This window comes from Lissotriton vulgaris, chromosome 6 (genome assembly GCF_964263255.1).
Source record: "Lissotriton vulgaris chromosome 6, aLisVul1.2, whole genome shotgun sequence".
NCBI classification, from domain to species: Eukaryota; Metazoa; Chordata; class Amphibia; order Caudata; family Salamandridae; genus Lissotriton; species Lissotriton vulgaris.
In genome coordinates this window covers 480,632,932-480,653,097 of record NC_141694.1, presented here as the reverse complement: position 1 = coordinate 480,653,097, position 20,166 = coordinate 480,632,932, and the positions used below count along the sequence as shown (strand labels likewise).

At 40.3% G+C, this 20,166-nt stretch overlaps 1 protein-coding gene across 1 annotated transcript in view; it reads right to left on the bottom strand.

Annotated features, from left to right (window-relative positions):
• LOC147707469 (uncharacterized) overlaps nucleotides 1-20,166 on the bottom strand; it is a 385,267-nt gene that overhangs the window by 161,479 nt on the left and 203,622 nt on the right. Inside the window, exons 17-19 of the mRNA XM_086925650.1 lie at nucleotides 14,534-14,575; nucleotides 14,411-14,452; nucleotides 6,752-6,778 (exon numbers count right to left, since the gene is read on the bottom strand). Coding sequence (XP_086781776.1) covers nucleotides 6,752-6,778; nucleotides 14,411-14,452; nucleotides 14,534-14,575 — 111 coding nt within the window. The remainder of the gene's footprint in view (nucleotides 1-6,751; nucleotides 6,779-14,410; nucleotides 14,453-14,533; nucleotides 14,576-20,166) is intronic.

The window sequence follows — 20,166 nt, the reverse complement described above, 5'->3', positions numbered from 1 at the left end:
CTGCAAAAGATGTTGTGGAAGAGAAGGCCAGAAGGGCCCATGCCTAATTTACATAATGTATTAAACTCAGATGCATACATTACTATTTTCCATCCCTAGCAACGTTTAAGAGGGGCACCAGCAGTAGTGATTTTGGAATTTTAAACTTATCTCTTGCTTGCATTTTTTTCTTCTCCTCTATTATAAATGCAAGACGGTCACATGAAGAGAGAATCGGTTGATTACTCATAGATAAAACTTCTCCCTTTTCATCGTAGGGAACCATGTAATGACTGTCAGCATGATTCTTCTTCGTTTACACTTTTTTGCAGGGTGGAATTCCTCTTTGGATTCATCTTCACCTTCTTAACAAGGCAAAGAACCATATAGACATTAGTGGACAAGTTCTCTGTGTAAACTGGCATCGCCATACCAAAACAAGCCATTTCCAAGGCATGATTGGATTGGCTATCTGCGACTCTGGCTTATTCTTAGTGGGTGGGATACTATGGCAGCTTTCAGAGGAGGATAGGCTGCCATGACCCCACCATTTCCCCCCTGTTCACCCTTTATTACAGCCACTCTGTCTGTGGTTGGAAGAATTAGCCCCCCCCCTCCCGAAATATTTGTCATCCCCATGCCCCCCCCCCCCCCCCCCCCGAAATTTGGCTCTAGGTGCCCGCCTGCCTTCAAGGACCCTAGAACCAGAACATAGTGGCACAGTACAATACCTGCTCCTTTGTACACAGCAATAGGGCATCCTCAAGGTGAGACAGAACAAAGACATAGAATCCCGGAAGAATCTAAAAGGCCTCGAAGGAAAAGCTGATGAGAAGGAGTCTGTGGACAAAAGTAGTATCTGTGGTGTAATAACCTCCCAAGTAAGAGAAGACTGTGATGACTAATGGAGAGAAAGTATTGGACATTCGTTTTTTTTTTTTTAATCTTTTAAAGTACAAACGTTTATGGGAAAGCATGTAATAATGATGGGTACGTACTGGTATTCACAATGGTAGGCAGAAACTGGTTAATACGGTATAAGTATGCCCATGGTTTATGATGCAATTAAAATGTCTAGTACCTAAAGGTGTGTCGATGTAAACTATCCCTCTCCTAGCCTCCTATTAAGTCTCCTTTTAGAGAAAAACGGTAAGAAGGACGTTTAAATAAAAATAGCCAACACAGTGGCAAAGAAATGCTTGTTTATTGGCAACTTTACTTACTGTTGTGCCTGAAAATAATGAATCTTCTGTGTGAATGTCTAATAAAAAAAACGGGTTGCCTTGGTAACACAAGCAATTCAAAGATTTAGCAAGGCGCAGGAGAGCGGGCAGAGGAGGTGGGGAGGCTGTCGTGATTCACTGATTAGGCTGGAGAGTTCAACAGACAGATTGTCGTGGAAGCCAGAGAGAGGGCGGCTGCGTGTATATTTGGGAACCAAAGCAGCCTGGCTCTAAAGCATCCCGCGCCTGCGTAATGACGGCCGCCACCTGCCCTTTTCAAATTAGAAAGCATGCAGTCTAGTCTGCATTATTGATCCGGCACAGTAAGGGAGCGAACACATTTCGCGGTGTATCATAACACCTGACAGGAGTTCAAAGGCGACCATTGCACAGCGCCAGTAGAGCGTATCGCATGGAGGGGCATCCTCCCCTGGTTGCCCTCCTTAATCGCACACATTTTGTCAATCTTTTCAAGTTGACAATAATTGATGCGCTTTAAACGGGAATGTTGTGTCACCAGGGCCCAGGTACTGAAATGATTTAGCACTCCAATTCTCCCCACACACATGATACTTTGCCCTGCGCGCTGAGCTGCAACAAGAGAATGTATCAGCCGCTGCCGTTTCCCGACCTTTCGTAACATAACAACTTGCGCTTCTGACACGCCGTAAAAACACTAGAAGTTGTCCGTGGTAGGACGGGAGATTATTAAAATCTTAAATCACGGGGTTCTGCCGGATCTTCCTTTCCAGGAGGCACCTGCTGCATTACGACATAACTCTTCTTAAGCTTCCATCTTGTAACGCCAGTCTCCAAAGTTCATTTCTCTGGGGCGCCATTTCGCGCTGATTTACCCGTCCCTAGGGGCGCACTGCCTGGCTGAGAAGATCACTGCTAGGAGCTGTAGGAATAGAATAACTGCTCATCAAGCGGTAAATGCTTTTCGAAATACGTTGCCTTTACTCATTTTTGGTAGCATGGAAGTCTGCTCATGCATTTGATTTTGATTACTCAGAGTTTCAAGTGATGGGGTGTTGCTTTTTACTCATCATTTAAAGTGTGACAACAGACTCATTGCTCTGTTTGAAATACTTTTCATTCATGTGGTGAGTTCTGGGGATGTTTAACTCTTTTGAAAGCCTCAGACGGCGTCATCTTATAGTCTTCTTACTTATCTATTCTATTCTATATCACTTTCCTTATATGCAGGGATGTTTTCGGATTTTGTAATTTAAAAAAACCTCGGCAACTCAATATTGAGTGATTAGACCACAGACTCGAGGTCCAGAGATCTGGTGCAGACTCTCCAAGGGCTATACCTACTATTAACCTCTTCGCTGCTGATGACGAGCTGAGCTCGTCATCAGCTACGGTGCTCGTATGCTGATGACGAGCTGAGCTCGTCATGTAACGCGGCTTTTTGAAAATTGCCGCACACAGCGGGAAAAGCCGCCGCAGCGATGCAGTTAATATTCAGTGGTTTCAAGCAAATGTCTTATATTCCAAAGAAAGTAGTGGGGGATATGTACAATGAAGTGGCAGAGCGTGCCGTTAGCCTCCTTGGCTTAGCGACATGCTCAGCCACTTATGAAACGCAAGACTGCACCATATTTACAAGAATGTGGTGCAGCCTTGCATTTCCCCCTGCGATGGTGCTAAGTTTATCAACTTAGCGCCAACGCAGGCACCCTTGCACCAGAGTGCATGGGTGTCTCCGTGCAGGGGAGGATTGTTTATGTGTGGGAAGGTGTCCCTTCCTGCACATAACCAATCCTAAAATGCCATCCTGTCACTTTCATGTGTGCTGCTTCATGCTTCATTTTTTTGTTAAAGGTTTGTTTATGTACAGGAAGGGACACCTCCCTGTACATAAACAAACCATGACATTTTGCTGTTTCCATGTGTGCTGCACAACGCAGCACATATGGAAAAAGAAAAATTGCATTTCTCCTCGTTTCACCAACTTAAGATCATGGTTTTCCTGGTCTTAATTTTGGCACTGCCTCCAATGTATGCCACCCTTGTACATAGGGGGCAGCGTCAAATACAATGGGTGGAGTGGTGGAATGGTCACCAGAACACCCACTGCATGCCCCTTTCACGCTAACCATAGCGTGAAAGGGGGCCTTTAGTACAATGCAGCGTTAAGCCATGTTAAGTGGCTTAACGTTGCCTTGTACATAAGGCGCAGCCCCTATCGCCACCACAATGTCCGTAAAAGTGAAGTTGTGGTGGCGATAGGGGCTTGTACATATTCCCCAGTATCTCTTCAAACATCGCTTTGTCAGCCACAGGCAGACAGCTCAACGAACACAGATAGGAAGGTAGACAATGTAATCTGTTTCACTGAAGTACTAAGATCTAGATCCCTTTAGTTGTGGAATGACTTAATGACATCTAGTACAGCCATCAAGACTATTAAAGCCGCACCCTCTTTTTGAATGCACCTCATGCAAAGTTGTGATCACAACACCACAATTAGATAGAGTCTTGTGGACAAAACCTATAGAGAGTTGTGTATGCTACTTTAAGCTACTTAGTTGGTACCCCTGACATTGCCCTTGCTACACATGGTTTGACATATTTTGAAGGCAGCAGCAGGTACAAAAAAGTAACAGGCTCAGCAGTGTTTACCTTCTCTATTTTGCACTCCTTGTACTTCCCCAGCCCTTGAGAAGGAAAGTGAAGGCTGGTGAGAGGCTAAGAGTGTGATAATGCACTAAATCTTTGATGCCTGTCGGGAGATGTCATTTCCTTTGGCACTGGTATTCCGGTGAATTCACGTCAGTGATGGGCCAGCACCAGTGGTTTTACAAAAGGCTGCAGAGAAGTGGCTTTACATCATCTGCATTCAACAAATGAGTGAATTAACTGCTGTGCACTTCTGGGTTGGTAATCCTTTGCTCTCACTCAACCCAATGCACCTTGGCAAGTCTGCAGATCTCCATTGCCACTAGCTTACCCTGCACATCAAATGTAATGGTAAAATCAACTCAGTAGAAAATGAGGCCTTCACAGAAGGCAAGCAAAACACAACTTTGAACAATGAGGTGGACTGGACATACAAAGTCCATTATGCTGCTATGACTGAAAGAACATCATTGGCTTCAAAGCAGTGAAAGAGTTAATCCTTAAATAGTACAGATCAGCGGGGAAAGTACTGCAGAGCTTTACATTTTCCAATTCTGTAAAAAAATAATTTATTTACAAACTCTCACAATGATGAATTATCTAAAACACATGTTCAAAAGCCTGCATGGCTTCCCAAAGCTACAACTTTGTTTTCTGTTTATTAGGCGCACTTGAAGTCTTGTAGCATTTGAAAGACTGGTGTGTGCCTTAAAGTGCAGGGAAGAAAGAATCTCACTTTAGAGACTCACATTTCCTTGCCTCCTGCCCTGTCTAGTCTGATCAAGCACCTGGAAGCCCCATGTAGACTTAAAGGCTCGATGAAATCGTTATAAATAACGAATCCCACTGTTGAGCAGTAACTCAGGTCAGCATCAACATAGGAGCAAAGAAACCCCTCATAATTTGGAGGAGTGTTCCAATTTTGAAACTAGTGCTGCCTTACTAGTTAAAACATTATTACAGTTAAGGCTTCACTTCATTTCGTGTTACTTATGCCTCTGGTGTAAACAGTGCCCACTTTTCAGAGCTCAACACAGCAGCAAAAAATGTAGAAACAGATAATATTGCTGCAGTGCGCCTCCAGAAGGTAATTTTTTCCCAAATCTCTTTCCCTGAATCCTATCATCGATCCATTTCAAAGTGGATAACATGACACTTAAAATATATAAATATACACTGTAGTGTGTGTGAAAACGGAAAGACAAAGGTTTGAATTATGGGGTGGCAACTAACAGGTTCACCCATCGATTAAATTAGCACTATTGCATTGACTGATGCATTTTATTATATATGTTGCTATTGTCAGAGGTTCTTTACAGCAATGGCGGGAATTAGAAAGATTCCACCTTTAGCAACTTACTCCAGTCCTTGGCTAGTGTAAAAACAAAACAAAATGGGATTCACGTTTGAGCTTGGATCATTGAAAATCCAGGTAACAATGGTGGTGTACGGAACAAAGGTCAGGTACTAGACAGTTACCATGACATGTACCAGTATTCTTACTCTCCGCTGCACGGCAGTGTGTCATTTTCCTCATTGCCAGCATGTTTTCAGCATAAAGCATATTTTTTTGCTCGGATATTAGAGCATTTTCATACGAGCAATTGCTACATCAACCATCAACCATTTGCTATTATTGAGTTTTCCACAATGCCTCTTTATTTTAAGGCAGAAATAATTCACTTTGCTTTGTAGTAACTTTCAGCAGCAAGAAGTGTAGTTTGAAGCTGAGGATTTGCTGAAAATGCATCATCGAGAAGAACAGTTAATCACAATTAACACAACATATTTGATTTCATATATCCAAGCCTTTGCTCTATGATTCACTATAGCAACATGATCAAGGAGTTATTTTTAGTAACTGAGCAGGCTGCTTACATTACATATTATGTCATCCTTATAGAAATTAAAGGTTGAACATTTTGGTGTTTTGTATTCCAAGTCAACGAGAGACCTAACATAAAGATGCTATACAGGCATTGGGGTATTTTATTCAATGTACTAAGATAGGAATACTAAACCTTTTTGAAGAGGATTGATAGGTAATAAGATCTTTGTGGCAATGACTTGTCACTTTCTCTTTTGATCTCCTAGTCTTTCTTTCTTCTAATTTTCAACTGTGATTAACAAGGATATCTCCCCTTATTTAGTGGCCAGGTAGACCCCATGAAAAGTTCATGTGTCAAAATGTACCAGCACTAGTACTGCCAAAATACTATTCAAAAGTTCGTAGGGAGCATCTTAATTGTCCCAGACCGATACTTTGTGCATCAGGATTTGCTGCTGCTACATCACCACTATACCCTTAGGGATTTGTAGTTGCTATGCCCCACATGGCATTTGGTATGCAATCAACGGAAGATAGGTAGTTGTAATGTTGAGATTATGATAAAATGAATGCCAGTGTGTCAACTCTCAAACTTACACGTTTATACGACTAAGAAAGAGTTTGAGTTGAGGGATGCTAAAAATGTTATAGTGGTAGTGCTGTACATTTTCAGTGAGACAAATGCACAAAATTATGTTTCTCCCAGCTCCAGACGGAGCTATTGCGGCAACAAAATGGAGACACTGGACTGTAGACTGCGTTAATGATTATAACAATAATAATAATATTAATAGTCAAGTGTTTTTGTATACATCCTATCGTATTCATATTTTCTGTTTCTAAGATCTGTAAAGAGTTGCTTTTATTATCCAATTTCGTTGTACTTCTAGACAGTGACAATGTAATGCTCTGCAAAAGCATTGCTGTTCATACTACACAAAACAGTTAGTATACAATTTCGTATTGGGCTGCTCTTTTTATTTAAAAAAACATCCATGCTAAATCGCTATCATTTTGAATCATGAGAGACGTAAGTTGAATAAAATGGTGCGTAAAGCAATGACAACAAGAGAACTCAAAGGTTACATACCATCGGGCCGACGTCGCCTTTTGGTCCCTATGAGAAAAACAAATCCAATAAGGACAACATTAGAAAATAGTAGAACATGATAAATGCCAGGTAGGCCCTCATTTTGAGTGTCCCGTTAACTCTGGTATGTGGGGAAACTCCTACTGCACATAAGGGAGTTATCCATTTTTCTGCTCACATCATACCCCATAGATATTGCAGGGACATGCAGATATTTGTGTCATAAGCACCAAACTCTTCACGTTATTCTCTCAAAACCCATCGTAGATGACAATGATTGCACCTGAAAAATTATGAATATCTCGGTGCCAACTGTTATCAGATGCGATTATAGTCTCGGCAAACTGGCCACAAGTAAGAGGGCCTTATTGTTTTTAAAAACCTCAGTAGTTAAAAAAAACACACCCACTCTAAGCATGATCTTCTAATTCACAAATGCAGATGGCAAATTATGGGTTCTGAAATTTAAAAAAAAATCAATTTACCTTGGTGGGTAGAGAAAGTCCAATAAGATAACAAGGCAGAAGGCCACTTTTTCCAATTGATAGTCTACACACTCCGACAGAACCATTGTAGTCACACAAAATGGGCCATCTATTTGACATTGTTAGGAACACTCTCCCTTTCATTTGCTTCGGGTATGGAACCAAGCACTTATTCTGATAAAAGAAGCTGCTGCTGTGCTGAAACACAGAATCCTATACTTACATTGCCCCTCCTCTTTACTGCAGCAAACTCATTAGACTAGGTTAAGTCATTGTCTCATTTTCACTCCACCCCAATCACATGTACAATCAGGCCTGTTCTCTCATACTCCCGCAGCCTACTCATCTGCCACAGGCACAATCCTACTGAATGATTCAACCTCCCTTACAACCAACATCTGATTCATTATTCATCAACATCAGATCTGAAAAGTCTTTAAAGTTATGAAGAAAATAGTGGTGGAGGAAGTAGCAGAAGTGATGCATGAAAAGTGGTAAAGAGCATTATAAAATTAGTTCTAGGAGAGGTAACACAGGCGCAGTCTGAATTCCAAATTGCATCATTTAAAAAAACAAGAATGTGTTGGATAAATCTGAGACAGGTTGGCTTCATAAACCGCTAAAGTCGCATAAAACGTGTTAAATATTTGGTCTGAAGCATGACGAGTTTGACTTGTATGTTTCTGACTGCAAGGGTGTCAAATGGAAGCCAGGGCCGGACTGGGACAGGCAATAGACTTGATACCAAAATAAAAGTGGCAACACTTAGTGAATTAAATAGCTCAAAACGAGGCGAATGTTTTCAATTTCAGGCAGTTTTGAAGTTGTATATACACGTTCTTAACCTTTTTGCAAGTATTGAAGACTGCACGGAAGTGTACTTGTTGAAGGCAGTGTTTATAGTAAAATCAAGGCATTCAGGAGGAAAACTGACCCAGCAAATCATGAAACAGTTCCACAAACAGCAAAAGAAATGACCAACAAACTGACCTTCAAGACTATCCAGTGGGGCACTGCCTGAAATCCCTATCGGTGAACCAGTGAAGGTTTTGGATCCTACATCTACCCAGCCCGGATCTCAACAACATGAAAAACAGAACAGGGTGGCTGGACAGGAAAGTTTAACAACGCAATTTTGCAGACACGCAGTCCATATGTACCACGTGACCACTGGATTTATATTCCAAACACATTTATTTTCTTTTTTTCAGATTCTTAAAGTTTCAACAACACGAGCACAAACAAAATGACCATCAAAGCAGTAGGTTCATGTACACAGTATCTACAAAAATACAAATTTACAAATGTACAGTATTTACAACAATCGAGTCAAACGAGACAAAAAATAACACACCAAGACAATGAAACATAAAGTGATTCAATTCAATTGCAGTTTAAACAGTGCAATACTAATGCATAAAACAAAGAGGAGAACCAGTCCTTAGAACTATGAAACCAAGATACAGGCGGGATAAAGATGGAAGTGGGTGCCTGCCTGTCTACCAAAACCTGTGGTCAGGTATTTATATGGGGTTGTACTGCTAGGGTCCAATAAGTTGGAATTAGTTGTATCCTAGCGGCACCCTTTGAGGTTGCCACAGGGTGGGGAAATCCCTATCGGCCAGTCTGACCCTGATTGATGTGGACTACAAGCTCCGAAAATATGAAGATATTTGGATGGAATAGGGGCATGAACAGTATACACATCAGTGTCCATATTTTTAAGTCTCGCCTGCAACAGCGCATGTGCTGCATGCTCTCTTACATGCAAGCGATATTGTAAACAACAGGTGGCTTGCAGCCCACCCACTGCTTGACAATCGTTGGCTTCATTGTCACTCTTGTTTGCTGCCTTCTAATTGGCCATCACGTGCTGGCTTCATGTCCTCATCTTTCAGCTGGAAAATGGACCAAGTACTGATTGCTTCAGCTTCATTGACGTTGTTCCATTGATCATGCTGCAATTGAGGTAATACTTTTTTTCCTCTGCCCCGTCGTCCTTGTTGACCCTCATGTCATTTGTAGTTATGTTTTACTGTGCTGTATGGAGTTCAAAGAGGCTGTTTTCTACGTAGAAATGGATATTTATTGTGATAACAGCTGTTATCTGTTCTTATAGCGGCAACAGATGTCTGCTTCCAAAAGTATTTTCATTGCGACATGGACGAAATTCCTTTCTTAATGTGATTGGATGTTTTGCCAAAGGCCATATTTATTTTCTTCTTTACGCATGGGGAGATTAACTAATTTGCTGAAAATCACAGGAGTGTTGTGCTCAGACCTCAACCACACTAAAGGTCAGGGGAGGATACTTGTAATAAGTCTAACTACTGGCAATTGCTTGGGGTAGCATAGGTCAACACTGACTTACAGTATTACATTTAGAAAGGTGAAAAATTCAGTTTGGGAATATCTACAAGTTAATATTCAAGGTGGGTTTTGCATTACTATTTTGGAAATTACACTTTTAGAAAGTTGCCATTTTCATGACTAAAGCCAAAAGGCTTTTCTGCCAATGTCCAGCTGTCACCTGACTTCTGATGGCTCCCCAGTGGCACGATGTATATTACTCCCGGACAGTGGACAGAGGACTCTGGGTTGGGGAGGGTGTCTCCTCTATTGGCAGGATGACCCAACTCCCTCCTAAGCTTTAGAATATGTCCACGCTGCCACTGGCAGATGAAGCTCACTCCTAGGCCTGCCTCTCTTTTGTCTCTCTGGTTGGGCTGCCTCCAAACTCAGAGGAAGGGGAGGACCTGACCAGAACTGGTTTAAGGGGCGGACAAAGGATTGTCCTATGCCCACAGACTGTAACTCAGCATAAATGTGCACCCCACAGAACTCTCCTCGGAACACTCCTGGACCTGTGAAGAATCAGAAGAAGGACTTTCCTACGCTCTGAAGAACTTGAAGAAAGATTGGACTTGCTTGTCTTGAAGCCAGGTTCCTAGATTTGACTTCAAGGGTCAGTTGGCCGACTTCCTGTTTGAGCTATACGGACACAACAAGTTTCCAAAGGCCTCTGTCCCTGCATCTGCCTTGCTGACCAATTCTCATTGGACCTGCCCTGACCCTGCTGTTGGCCTCTGTTGGGGTGAGTCTTAGCCCCCAAGTGCTGCCCACAGGTCCGGGGACATACTCATTTTTGTGTATTAAAATTACTCTTTCTAAGATTAAATATATTTAATGAGCATTTAATTATTTAATACTCTTAGTTACATTTTTTAGCTTCTTGCATTGTGTTCTAAATGTTGCTCAGTCTTAAAGTATATATGGTTCTATGGAGCCCTTCTTCAGGAGAACAACATAACTTAATTCCTTTACATTATTACAAGGAACGTCTATATTTATGAACTGTCTGACACCAAACATAAGTATTTGTATTAACTCAATACATATATAAAACCGGATTCAAGCGAACATTAAATGCCTTTTTTTCCAATCCCAAAAAATCATTTTGCAATAGCCATGCCTGTCCATAATTGGAATGAACTCACTCTTCAGTATGCATGGCTTTTCTCTTAGCATTTGTTGACATTACTGCTTTGTGGATCCACCTCCCTTGTATTATCCGTGTGTTTCCTTCCAATCAAAGTCTTTGCACTTTATTTCTTGTAGTTATTTATTGAACACGAGTTTTCATTTTTGTTATTACTCTACTTCGTCTTCACAATCATTTTAAACGTATTTCTTTATTTAAACCCATCAGAATGCATCCCCAGCACTCTGACACTCTAGCAGTTTTATCAACGTGATCTGTAATGTAAATGTTCTTGGGAAGCTAAAGTGAACCTAGACCCCAAATTTAGAAAACGTGTTCTCTGCATAAGAAAAGTGATATTTAATAGTTGCTTAGAGATGCTATATATGTGCATTAATTAAACACATTTCTTTATGTCACAAAGCATTGCGATAAAAGGTGATGCCAATGCAAGCCAGAAAATTAGGTCAATAATGATCAGGAACTGCTGACAAGCTATCTTTAGATTATTTGTTTTCTAGCACAAAACATTTTCACAAACTCCAACGTCTTACCCATTCAAATTTATAACAACCCTAGCTAAATAAAATCCTTTATATATTTTGAAAAAGGAAGATATATTGATTAGCAGGAACCAGTGTTGTTTACAGTGCTTTTTAATGATAATTAGTTCTTCATTGTGACAGTATGGATAGCATGATCGATTTGTGATAGACAGCAATTAAAAGGAAAAGGAAAAAGTTCACTTGCTCAGTAAAACCTTAACCAAACTGAATGGTTCATTTATCCAAACCTGTGTCACTGCAGTGTTATTTGAATAGATAATATACAATTGATTTTCAATAATCAAGCTAATAACTGACAAATGTGTGGACAAGAGCATTGGTGGGTCAGGAGTGAGGATTTTAAAGGCACTGCATACATGTATGAATTAATTTCCGAGCATTGGATAACATTTGTACATTGGACTAGACAGTGACTATGTTTTAACAACCTAGGTCAATGCAATGCTTCCCGATGGCAGCACTTCAGAGATCAGTAGGAAGACAGAATTAAATAGTAACAGGATTTCTAGTTGAGGGCATGCTGAGTCAATACTGGTGGTAGCAAAACCCATAGAAGGGGTAGGCGAATCGGAGACTTGGAGAACTTTAATGAATAAAAAACTAGAGCCAAAACACTCTCACTCTCTGTAAAACAATGTGAACGTGAGCAAGCCTCCCTTCCAATGTTCCCTCTTCAATTGCATCTCGAAAAAGGATTTTTGTTAAAATGTCTTAATTATGCAAGGAAATACTCACTCATGGATGTCATTTAGGGGTGGCAGTTGTGACCCCTGCAGGCCCCTTACCCGCCCTGGCACTGCCTTTGCAACCCCTGGTCTCAGAGGTGGCCAAATCAGTGTCACGAACACAAGCCTGTCTCACATTATTAAAGTCAAGCTCTAACCTTGTTTTCTGCTCGTTTTTATTACTTTAATAGTGACTAATAGTTTATTATTCACCATTAGTCTACTTAAAAGTGGAGCAGCAAGATCTGAACCTTCACTGGCATCTTAGGTAAGAAAAATAAAATGGCTTTAAATATATGCTGTGTACATGCATGTGGGTGAGCGTTAGTTTGTGTGAGAGAGCATGTATATGTGTGAGCATACATGTTTGCATGTGTGATCGTGAATGTGACAAAATGAGTAAGTATAAGTCCGTCAGAGTGAGTGAGAGGGTGCGAATGAGTGATTCAGGGTGAGAGTGAGTGCAAGAGGCTAGATGAAAATAAATGAGTGCAACTGGGTGCTAATGAGAGAATGAGTGTGAACAAATGAATGCAAGTGAACCTGTGTTGTTATGCTTGCAAATCCACTGTTGGACCTGGCATGCTTCTTGGCATATAGAAGCACCCTTAGAAAAACTTTGGCATTGGCTTACTGGAGACAATACTTGTATTTGGCATACCCTCAGCAAAATGCTAGTGCTGGCTCTCTGTAGGTAAAGTTTGGCACAGGGCACCCATGAACAAATATCAGCGCTGGCCTACTGGAGAAAATCCTTGGCATAGGTAGCACCTGTGGTAAATTGGGGGTGATGGAACTTTGAACAGTGGCAATGTCATGGGTCCATCCATGACAAAATGTGGTCCACAACATATTAGACATAACCTTTGACATAAGGGACATCCATAGTATAAGAGAAGCACTATTAGGAAAATTCTGGCACTGGCATATTGTAAGTAATGTTTGGGCAAAAGGGTCCACTATAGCAAAATGCTGGTCCTGGCAATGAATGCAATTTTTAACATAAGGTGTCTCCCATAGGACATTTCAAAAACAGAATTGGGTGAACTCATGGGAACTGTCAAGTTTCATTATCTAGGCACGCCATGAAAGTACTTGAATATTTAGTGAGTGTTTTTCTTGGAGCCTATGGCTGTTTAGCAAATGTGTGTGAAAATTGTGCATTAAAATGCACTAGTAAAGCTAATTTATTTCAATCTTTTCTCAGGGGTAGAAACACCAATCCATCTGTTCTCCCCTAGAAGAATATAGAATATTAATTGGGCAATTAATATGTAACTTCAGCAATGTTAATTAGTGTGATGTCATCAGGATTAGGGTTGTGTGACATCTCTTCTTGGGCTGATTCAGGGTCAAAGGTCATATGATGTCACTTCCGGAGACATCATTCAGGTCAAAGGGTATATGATGTCACTTCTGCTACCCTTGGGATTTCGATGAATCAACGTCCATGTCACTAGGAGCAAGGGGCATGGAAATGCATCACTTGACTTTGTTTTAATATGGCCTCATCCATACCTGCTCCCGAGAGTTATTTGTGTTAGTTGATAAACACAGCAACTCTATCCACGCAGACATCTCCAACTACAAAGAGGCTTCCCAGTCCCTGGAATGTTTACTAACAGCAATAATTGCTGTAGATGCATGCGAGAAGAGAGTGGGAGATGGAAGTGTCCTTCATGATTAAGGTTCCCGGTTTTATGGTATTTATGTTTTTTGCCATTTCCGTCTGTATTTATGCATATTTTTTTGTGCTAATTTTATCTGTATTTATCCATATTTATTTTGGGTTTTGTGGAAAAATGTAGCTGAAATTACTATATTTCCACATTTATTTAACCAATAAATATGCCCTCATGCTTGAATGTCTGCCAAGTTTCAGTGCCGTGGACACCTGCAGAAGATAAATCAGTGCACTTACATGAAAATATGCAAATTTCAGTATTAACCTTGTGCATATCTACTGCAGTTAGAGCCTCTTTACTAAAATTCCTTATCTATCAATCCACACATCTATTGGCTTGGCAGTCATGGCAGACAGTATTTAGAATTACTCAAAAAGCAACCTAATTTCTGTTTTTATCCACATTTAAAAATAATTTTTGGGGGGTTTATTTAAAAAAAATACAGACAAGAAAATGGATGTTTTCTGTCTGTATTTATCCGAAAAATTAGTAAACACGGAAAACACAGAGCCTTATTTATGTTTAAACATTCATCATGGCATGGATTGCTATTGTTTTCCATACTTTTGTGGGAATTGAACATTCAAGACTAAGTTCAGAAGCCATTACCTGCTTGTGTATGCACAGAAAAGACTGATATTTAAATATTCATTACCATGAAGGGTTCAGTTGGGCCTGAACTTTATAAGAACACACATTTTACTTGTGAATACTTACAGGTGCGCCAGGTGGTCCTGGATAACTAGCAGCTGTTCCTCCCTGAAACAAAGGGCAACATGTAAGTCACAGTCACAGTCTGTGCTGGTATAACATAGTATTTGAAAATGGAAAAAAATGTACCTGGATCTTATATAGGCTGCCCATCCCATTTCTCTCGTTGTGCTGTGTACATTGATAAATACAGAGACATTTTTAAAATGAGACCTGTACTGACTTGTCGGAAAACAAATGACAGCGTACTGTAGAGCATATGTTTAAAATGACAGAGATTAAGTGCAAACAGACGGTGTCAGGTAACCATAAAAGTAGACGTTCAAAGTATGTATGCTATGCATGTATACGCATGTGCTAATCTATGTGTATAATATTACGTCTATGAGCAATTGCGCATATGTGTGTGTGTACTTGTGTGAGACTATACTATCCACATAATTGTGCATGGCAGTGAAAATCAAACCAGGATGCAAGGGGTTCAATTTTTGCAGTATGGTAAAATCACACGAAAAATACTTAATGACTATTATGAGAGTTATTTCTCGATGTACAGTAGTTGTTACATAAATCTGTGAGGAGGTAAAAATAGTTTTTATGTTGTCAGTTTTTCTAAGAAACTCGAATTTTACCTTTGCACTATAATAATAAATGTAGTCCTATAGTAATAAATGTGTCAATGAGTGTCTGTAAGTATAGTTTCTGTAAATAACATTTTACAAGACCTGACTAAAGCTCTTGGAAGTGAAAAGGCATCTGATTGTAACTGCTTGAATGAACCCAGCATCATTAACTACACACTTGAATGCTTGTCTTTCTGTCCAATGGTCAAAGTGACATAATAGGTAGGTGAAAATGTCACTTAAAAGATAACAAATTCGGCAGTTATAGCTTACTGAGCTAACTTGAACTTGTGGTCCCACCATGTCCAGTGTTGTCATCAATGATGTCATTTGAGAGGTTATCAATGATTTCATCAAACATGTAATGAGCGAGGCAATCTGTGAGGTCATAAGCAGAGTGTGGTGTTTTTTAAAATTTTAAGTAAGATATTACTACCATACATAGCTAAAATGTCACTTTAAGCCTTGTTTTTTTCAGTGAATTTCTAGGTGTTTTTTAACCGTAAAGTAAGATCTTATCATTAAACCCAACCCATAGTGGGCACCTAACGCACTGCCACACACAGACTTTAGATGAGCATGGTTGTGGCCCTGTGCCCAGCCCACCTCCGTACCCTTTGCTGTACACTGTTTACGGCCATGTGAGATATAGGATTGGGTGTAGAGGCTGGCCTGCAGACAGGCTCTGCTCCACACCACTGTGGGCAACCAACAATCCACCACACACAGTCTATGGGCATGAACAGATTAAACCCAGCTTGCCAGATTACCTTGAAAGTTTTCAGTCCCTGTAGTGTTGAAGCACTTTTTTTTAAATACATTTCGTAAAGATTCGTCAAATGGAGACAAAGTAAATTACAAAACTCTCTTCCTGTGGAAAGTCTGACCTAACTGTGAAAGATACATATATATATATATATATATATATATATATATATATATATATATATATATATATATATATATATATATCAAAGGTGGGAACCCTGGAGCTTTGAATTAGCTTAATAATCTTCGATTGATTGTAGCCTTTGGCTCTGTTTTTATGTCACTTACCCTTCCTACACTCACTCACTAATCCCCTTCCCCCTTCACCAGGGCACTTTATAATAGCTATAATTGTTACCTTAATTGCCTGAACAAGTGGCTGAGCTACATTGAAAATAAAAACAATGTAAGCAGACTATTGTCAATTGATTTTTTGTTGATTGATTGTGCATATTTCTTTGTTTTTTTACTGGGACCCCTCTCTCTCAGCTCTATACCAAAATGACTGTCGCGCCTCTGAAGAGTGCAATGAGCACGAAATGCGTCAGGCGTGAATTGACAGGCATGCTGTAAGCTGGATCCGCTTGCCGATCTGGTTTTTTCCTCACTGGCTTTTACCTCATGAAAGTTGCTGCAGTGAATGTCAGAGTGCATCCCCAACAGGTGGGAACCTTGGAGCTTTGAAATATATATATATATGTATATGGTGTCCATCTTTTTCAATACGAAAAATGGAACGAACAGAGAATTTGGATATATCTATATATATATATATCCAAATTCTCCGCTCGTTCCATTTTCCGTATTGAAAAAGACAGACAGGGACCCAAAGTAGCTGGTGCAATGTGTTTATTGCTGATAGTCCGCCATAACGAGTTTCGGCCTGGACAGGCTTTGATCACATGACTCAGTGGCAATCACTACTGTGAAAGATATATGTATATGTATTGTGGCAATCTGCATCTCGCATTTAGCCCCTGCACATTGGACTTCCTGCACTGGGGGCTGTGACGGTACGAGGTGACCCGAGGAGAGGCTTGAGGATTTCGGGACAGTTTGGTGTGTCATCGTGTCCTGCTTCATTGGGCTCCGCAGCAGTGACTTTGAACATTAACTCTCCCCCCATTTTCACCAACCTGAGTTGCTGTCACAACAAGGCATCTTGGGAGTTGCATTTCGAAGAACACGAGCGATCTGCAACAGGTGAGCAGCATTGCACAGGGGAGGAGCGGACCCACGTCAGCTATTTTAGAGGCAGCAGGGAAGAACTCACCGTGATTACTATTCTGGTGTTGGGCGCTGAGGAAGGCGAAAGCCGAAATGCATTCGCCTCCACTGGAGATGTACTGAGAAATTAAAGCCTTTCCGACCTGTTTCCCTCAGGGCTTCTGCTTCTTCTTTTGGAGGGAGGTTTTGGATATATATATATATATATATATATATATATATATATATATATATATATATATATATATATATATATATATATATATATATATATATATATATATATATATATATATATATATATATACACACACACTTATATAAATATGTAAATATGTGTGGAAACAGTCTCTCTCAGCAAGAAGGACTCAGAGGCCGAAGGTCGTTTTAATTCATCTTTTAGCAGTGGCGGCGAATGCATTTCAGCATAGTCAGCCTTCTTCAGCGCCCAACACTGAACACACCCATTAGCCTCCACCTGAGTAAAATACTTTCCAGCACTCGCTGCTCCTCCCCCTAATGATGTCATCACACCCGTAGCAGTTCAGTGTTCATGGATAAACTGCGGTTCCCAGAAGGCACTGTAACGTCCAGCCTGAGTGGGTGGTGTGGAGGAGTGGGGCAAAACAACAGGTCCGCGCTGGGCAGGTAGGTTGTGTGATAATCCATCCAGATGAACAGCCACGGCCGGCTTCCTTGGCCCCCTTACACTGCAACAACCAGCCTCACAGAACAGCAGACAGGGCAAGGGCAGTCAATACGGACTTTGCACCCATAGGTAAAATACCTCAGTCTCCCCATACTGCTCCGTGATAGCTGGCGATCTTAAGGAAATGTCGATACCTCGACGCCTCACAGCTGCGAACAGTCTGATGCCAGTATTTCTTTCCTCGACCTTTGGTGTCGCAGAGCCTTCTGTTCTATAAATATATCTCTCTCCATATATATATATATATATATATATATATATATATATATATATATATATATATATATATATATATATATATATACAAACACACACATATATAGCTTAGTTATAGTTAGTAAGGAAAACGTTTTCCCCTATGTGAACCAAACTTAAAACTACATAAACTTTAGAAATCCTAAACTTGTTGTGTTAACTTTTGTTTACAATTTACCCACCACCTTCAATTTATTATAAGTAGCGCACAGCCATAGATGCTCTTTGCAGCTGACTAACTAAACAAAACTACAGTGGAATAGTGTACAGTAAAGTGTTGTAGAGTGGAGTGGCATGCAGTGGAGTAGCGTAGAGCGGAGTGACGTAGAGTGGAATGGCATAGAGTGGAATAGCATATAGTGGAGTAGCGTCTAGTGGAGCTGCATAGAGTGGAGTGGCATAGACTGGAGTGGTATAGAGTGGACCTGCGTACAGTGTAAGAGCCTAGAGTGTGGTGGTGTGCAGTGAGGTCGCGTACAGTGTAATAGCATAGAGTGGAGTGGCTTAGAGTGGAATCTCGTACAGCGGAGAGGCGTACAGTGGAGTATAGTGAAATAGCTTATAGTGGAGGGTCACAGTGGCGTACACTGGAGGGGCGTATAGTTGAATACCGTGGAGTGGCATATAGTGAAGTGGTGTACAGTGGAGTAGCATACAGGTGTATGAGAAAATTTAGCAGTAGTGTTCATTGTGGTGTGTAGAGTAATGCATGGCATATCTCAAGATTTACCGATCAATACAGGGCCATGCATTGTGGCCTTGCATTGCTTTGTAAATCTGACTCAAGTATTGCATTGCACATGCGACACCAAGCGTGGTGCAAGAGTACAGCAATACAATACTATAGCTAGTCCTTAGTAATATTTTTGGGCATGATATACCACGGTAACTTTGCGGCATACGGTGGTACATACTGATGACAAACCAGTATATAAATTGGTAATGGTTGTTTTTAGAAAATATAAAGGCAGCCATGTTGTTTTTACTACACTTTTGCTGTGTTCTTTGTTAAGGCCTTAAATATAGGTAAGTAGTAGATTTTATTGTAGCTCCCTACCTACCATCACTTAATTAAAGTGGTAATAGGTAGGGACATTTATTTCTAATTTTATTTACACATTTTAAATAGATTTACGGAGAACTGCCTAATACCTAATAACTACTATATTTTTCAGAAACTTTTAAAAACTTTTTTATAGTTGTTCTGTATTTGCACAGTATTTCTTAGGTATTTCCGCTGCACTCTATACTAATTTTGTCACAAAATTAAATATGTAAGACATTGTAAATACACTGTTCTACACAGTGTGAAATATAGTGTGTTACAGTGTTTTTCACCCCAATTTTTTTATGATATATTTTTATTTTTATGTACCACTGTACTTCCTAGGTAGTACCAAAGTTACATTTAAAAATACAATATATATACACTTATAATTATTTTTCCCTACCTATTACCACTTTACTAAAGTGGTAATAGATAGGGAAAGACATAAAACCCAACACTTACCCATATCTAACTAAGGTCCTAAGCCAGAACACTGGCAAAATGGTTAAAACAACATGGCTATCTTAAACATTTGTAAAGACCGCCATTAGCCAATCAGATAATGCCTTGTCATCGCCATGTACCACGGTGACAGGTATCACTACGTTTAAATGCCTTATTACTTATATAATACTTCCTCATCTCACCTGCAGTATCCAAAAAAGGATCATTATGAGATTTGGGGGTTTCTAGTTGGCAGAGGTAGGTACCTTTGACCAAATAGGGACCTTTGCGTATAGTCAGGGTAAGGGCTACACTCCTAAAATAACTCCTGCTCACCTCCTTGGTAGCTTGGCATGAGCAGGCAGGCATATCTCTGAGGCAATGTGTAAAGCATTTGTGAACACATACAGTAATACAGTGACAACACCACAAATGGACACCACACCAGTTGTTTATATAGACTTAACACAAGACCACAAACTTCAAAAATCCACAAGACTGTACTTTAAAAATGGTAAAAATAGCTTAGTTCTCCTTAGATGGTAAATGTACTGTACTCAATGTACCTTTGGATGCGTAATGCGACACAACGAAAGTGTTACAGGTAAAGTGATGCGTCGGTTCCTTACACGCAAGAATGGTGATTTGTCGGTTCGCTACTGCTGCGCAGGGGACGGTGATACGTTGG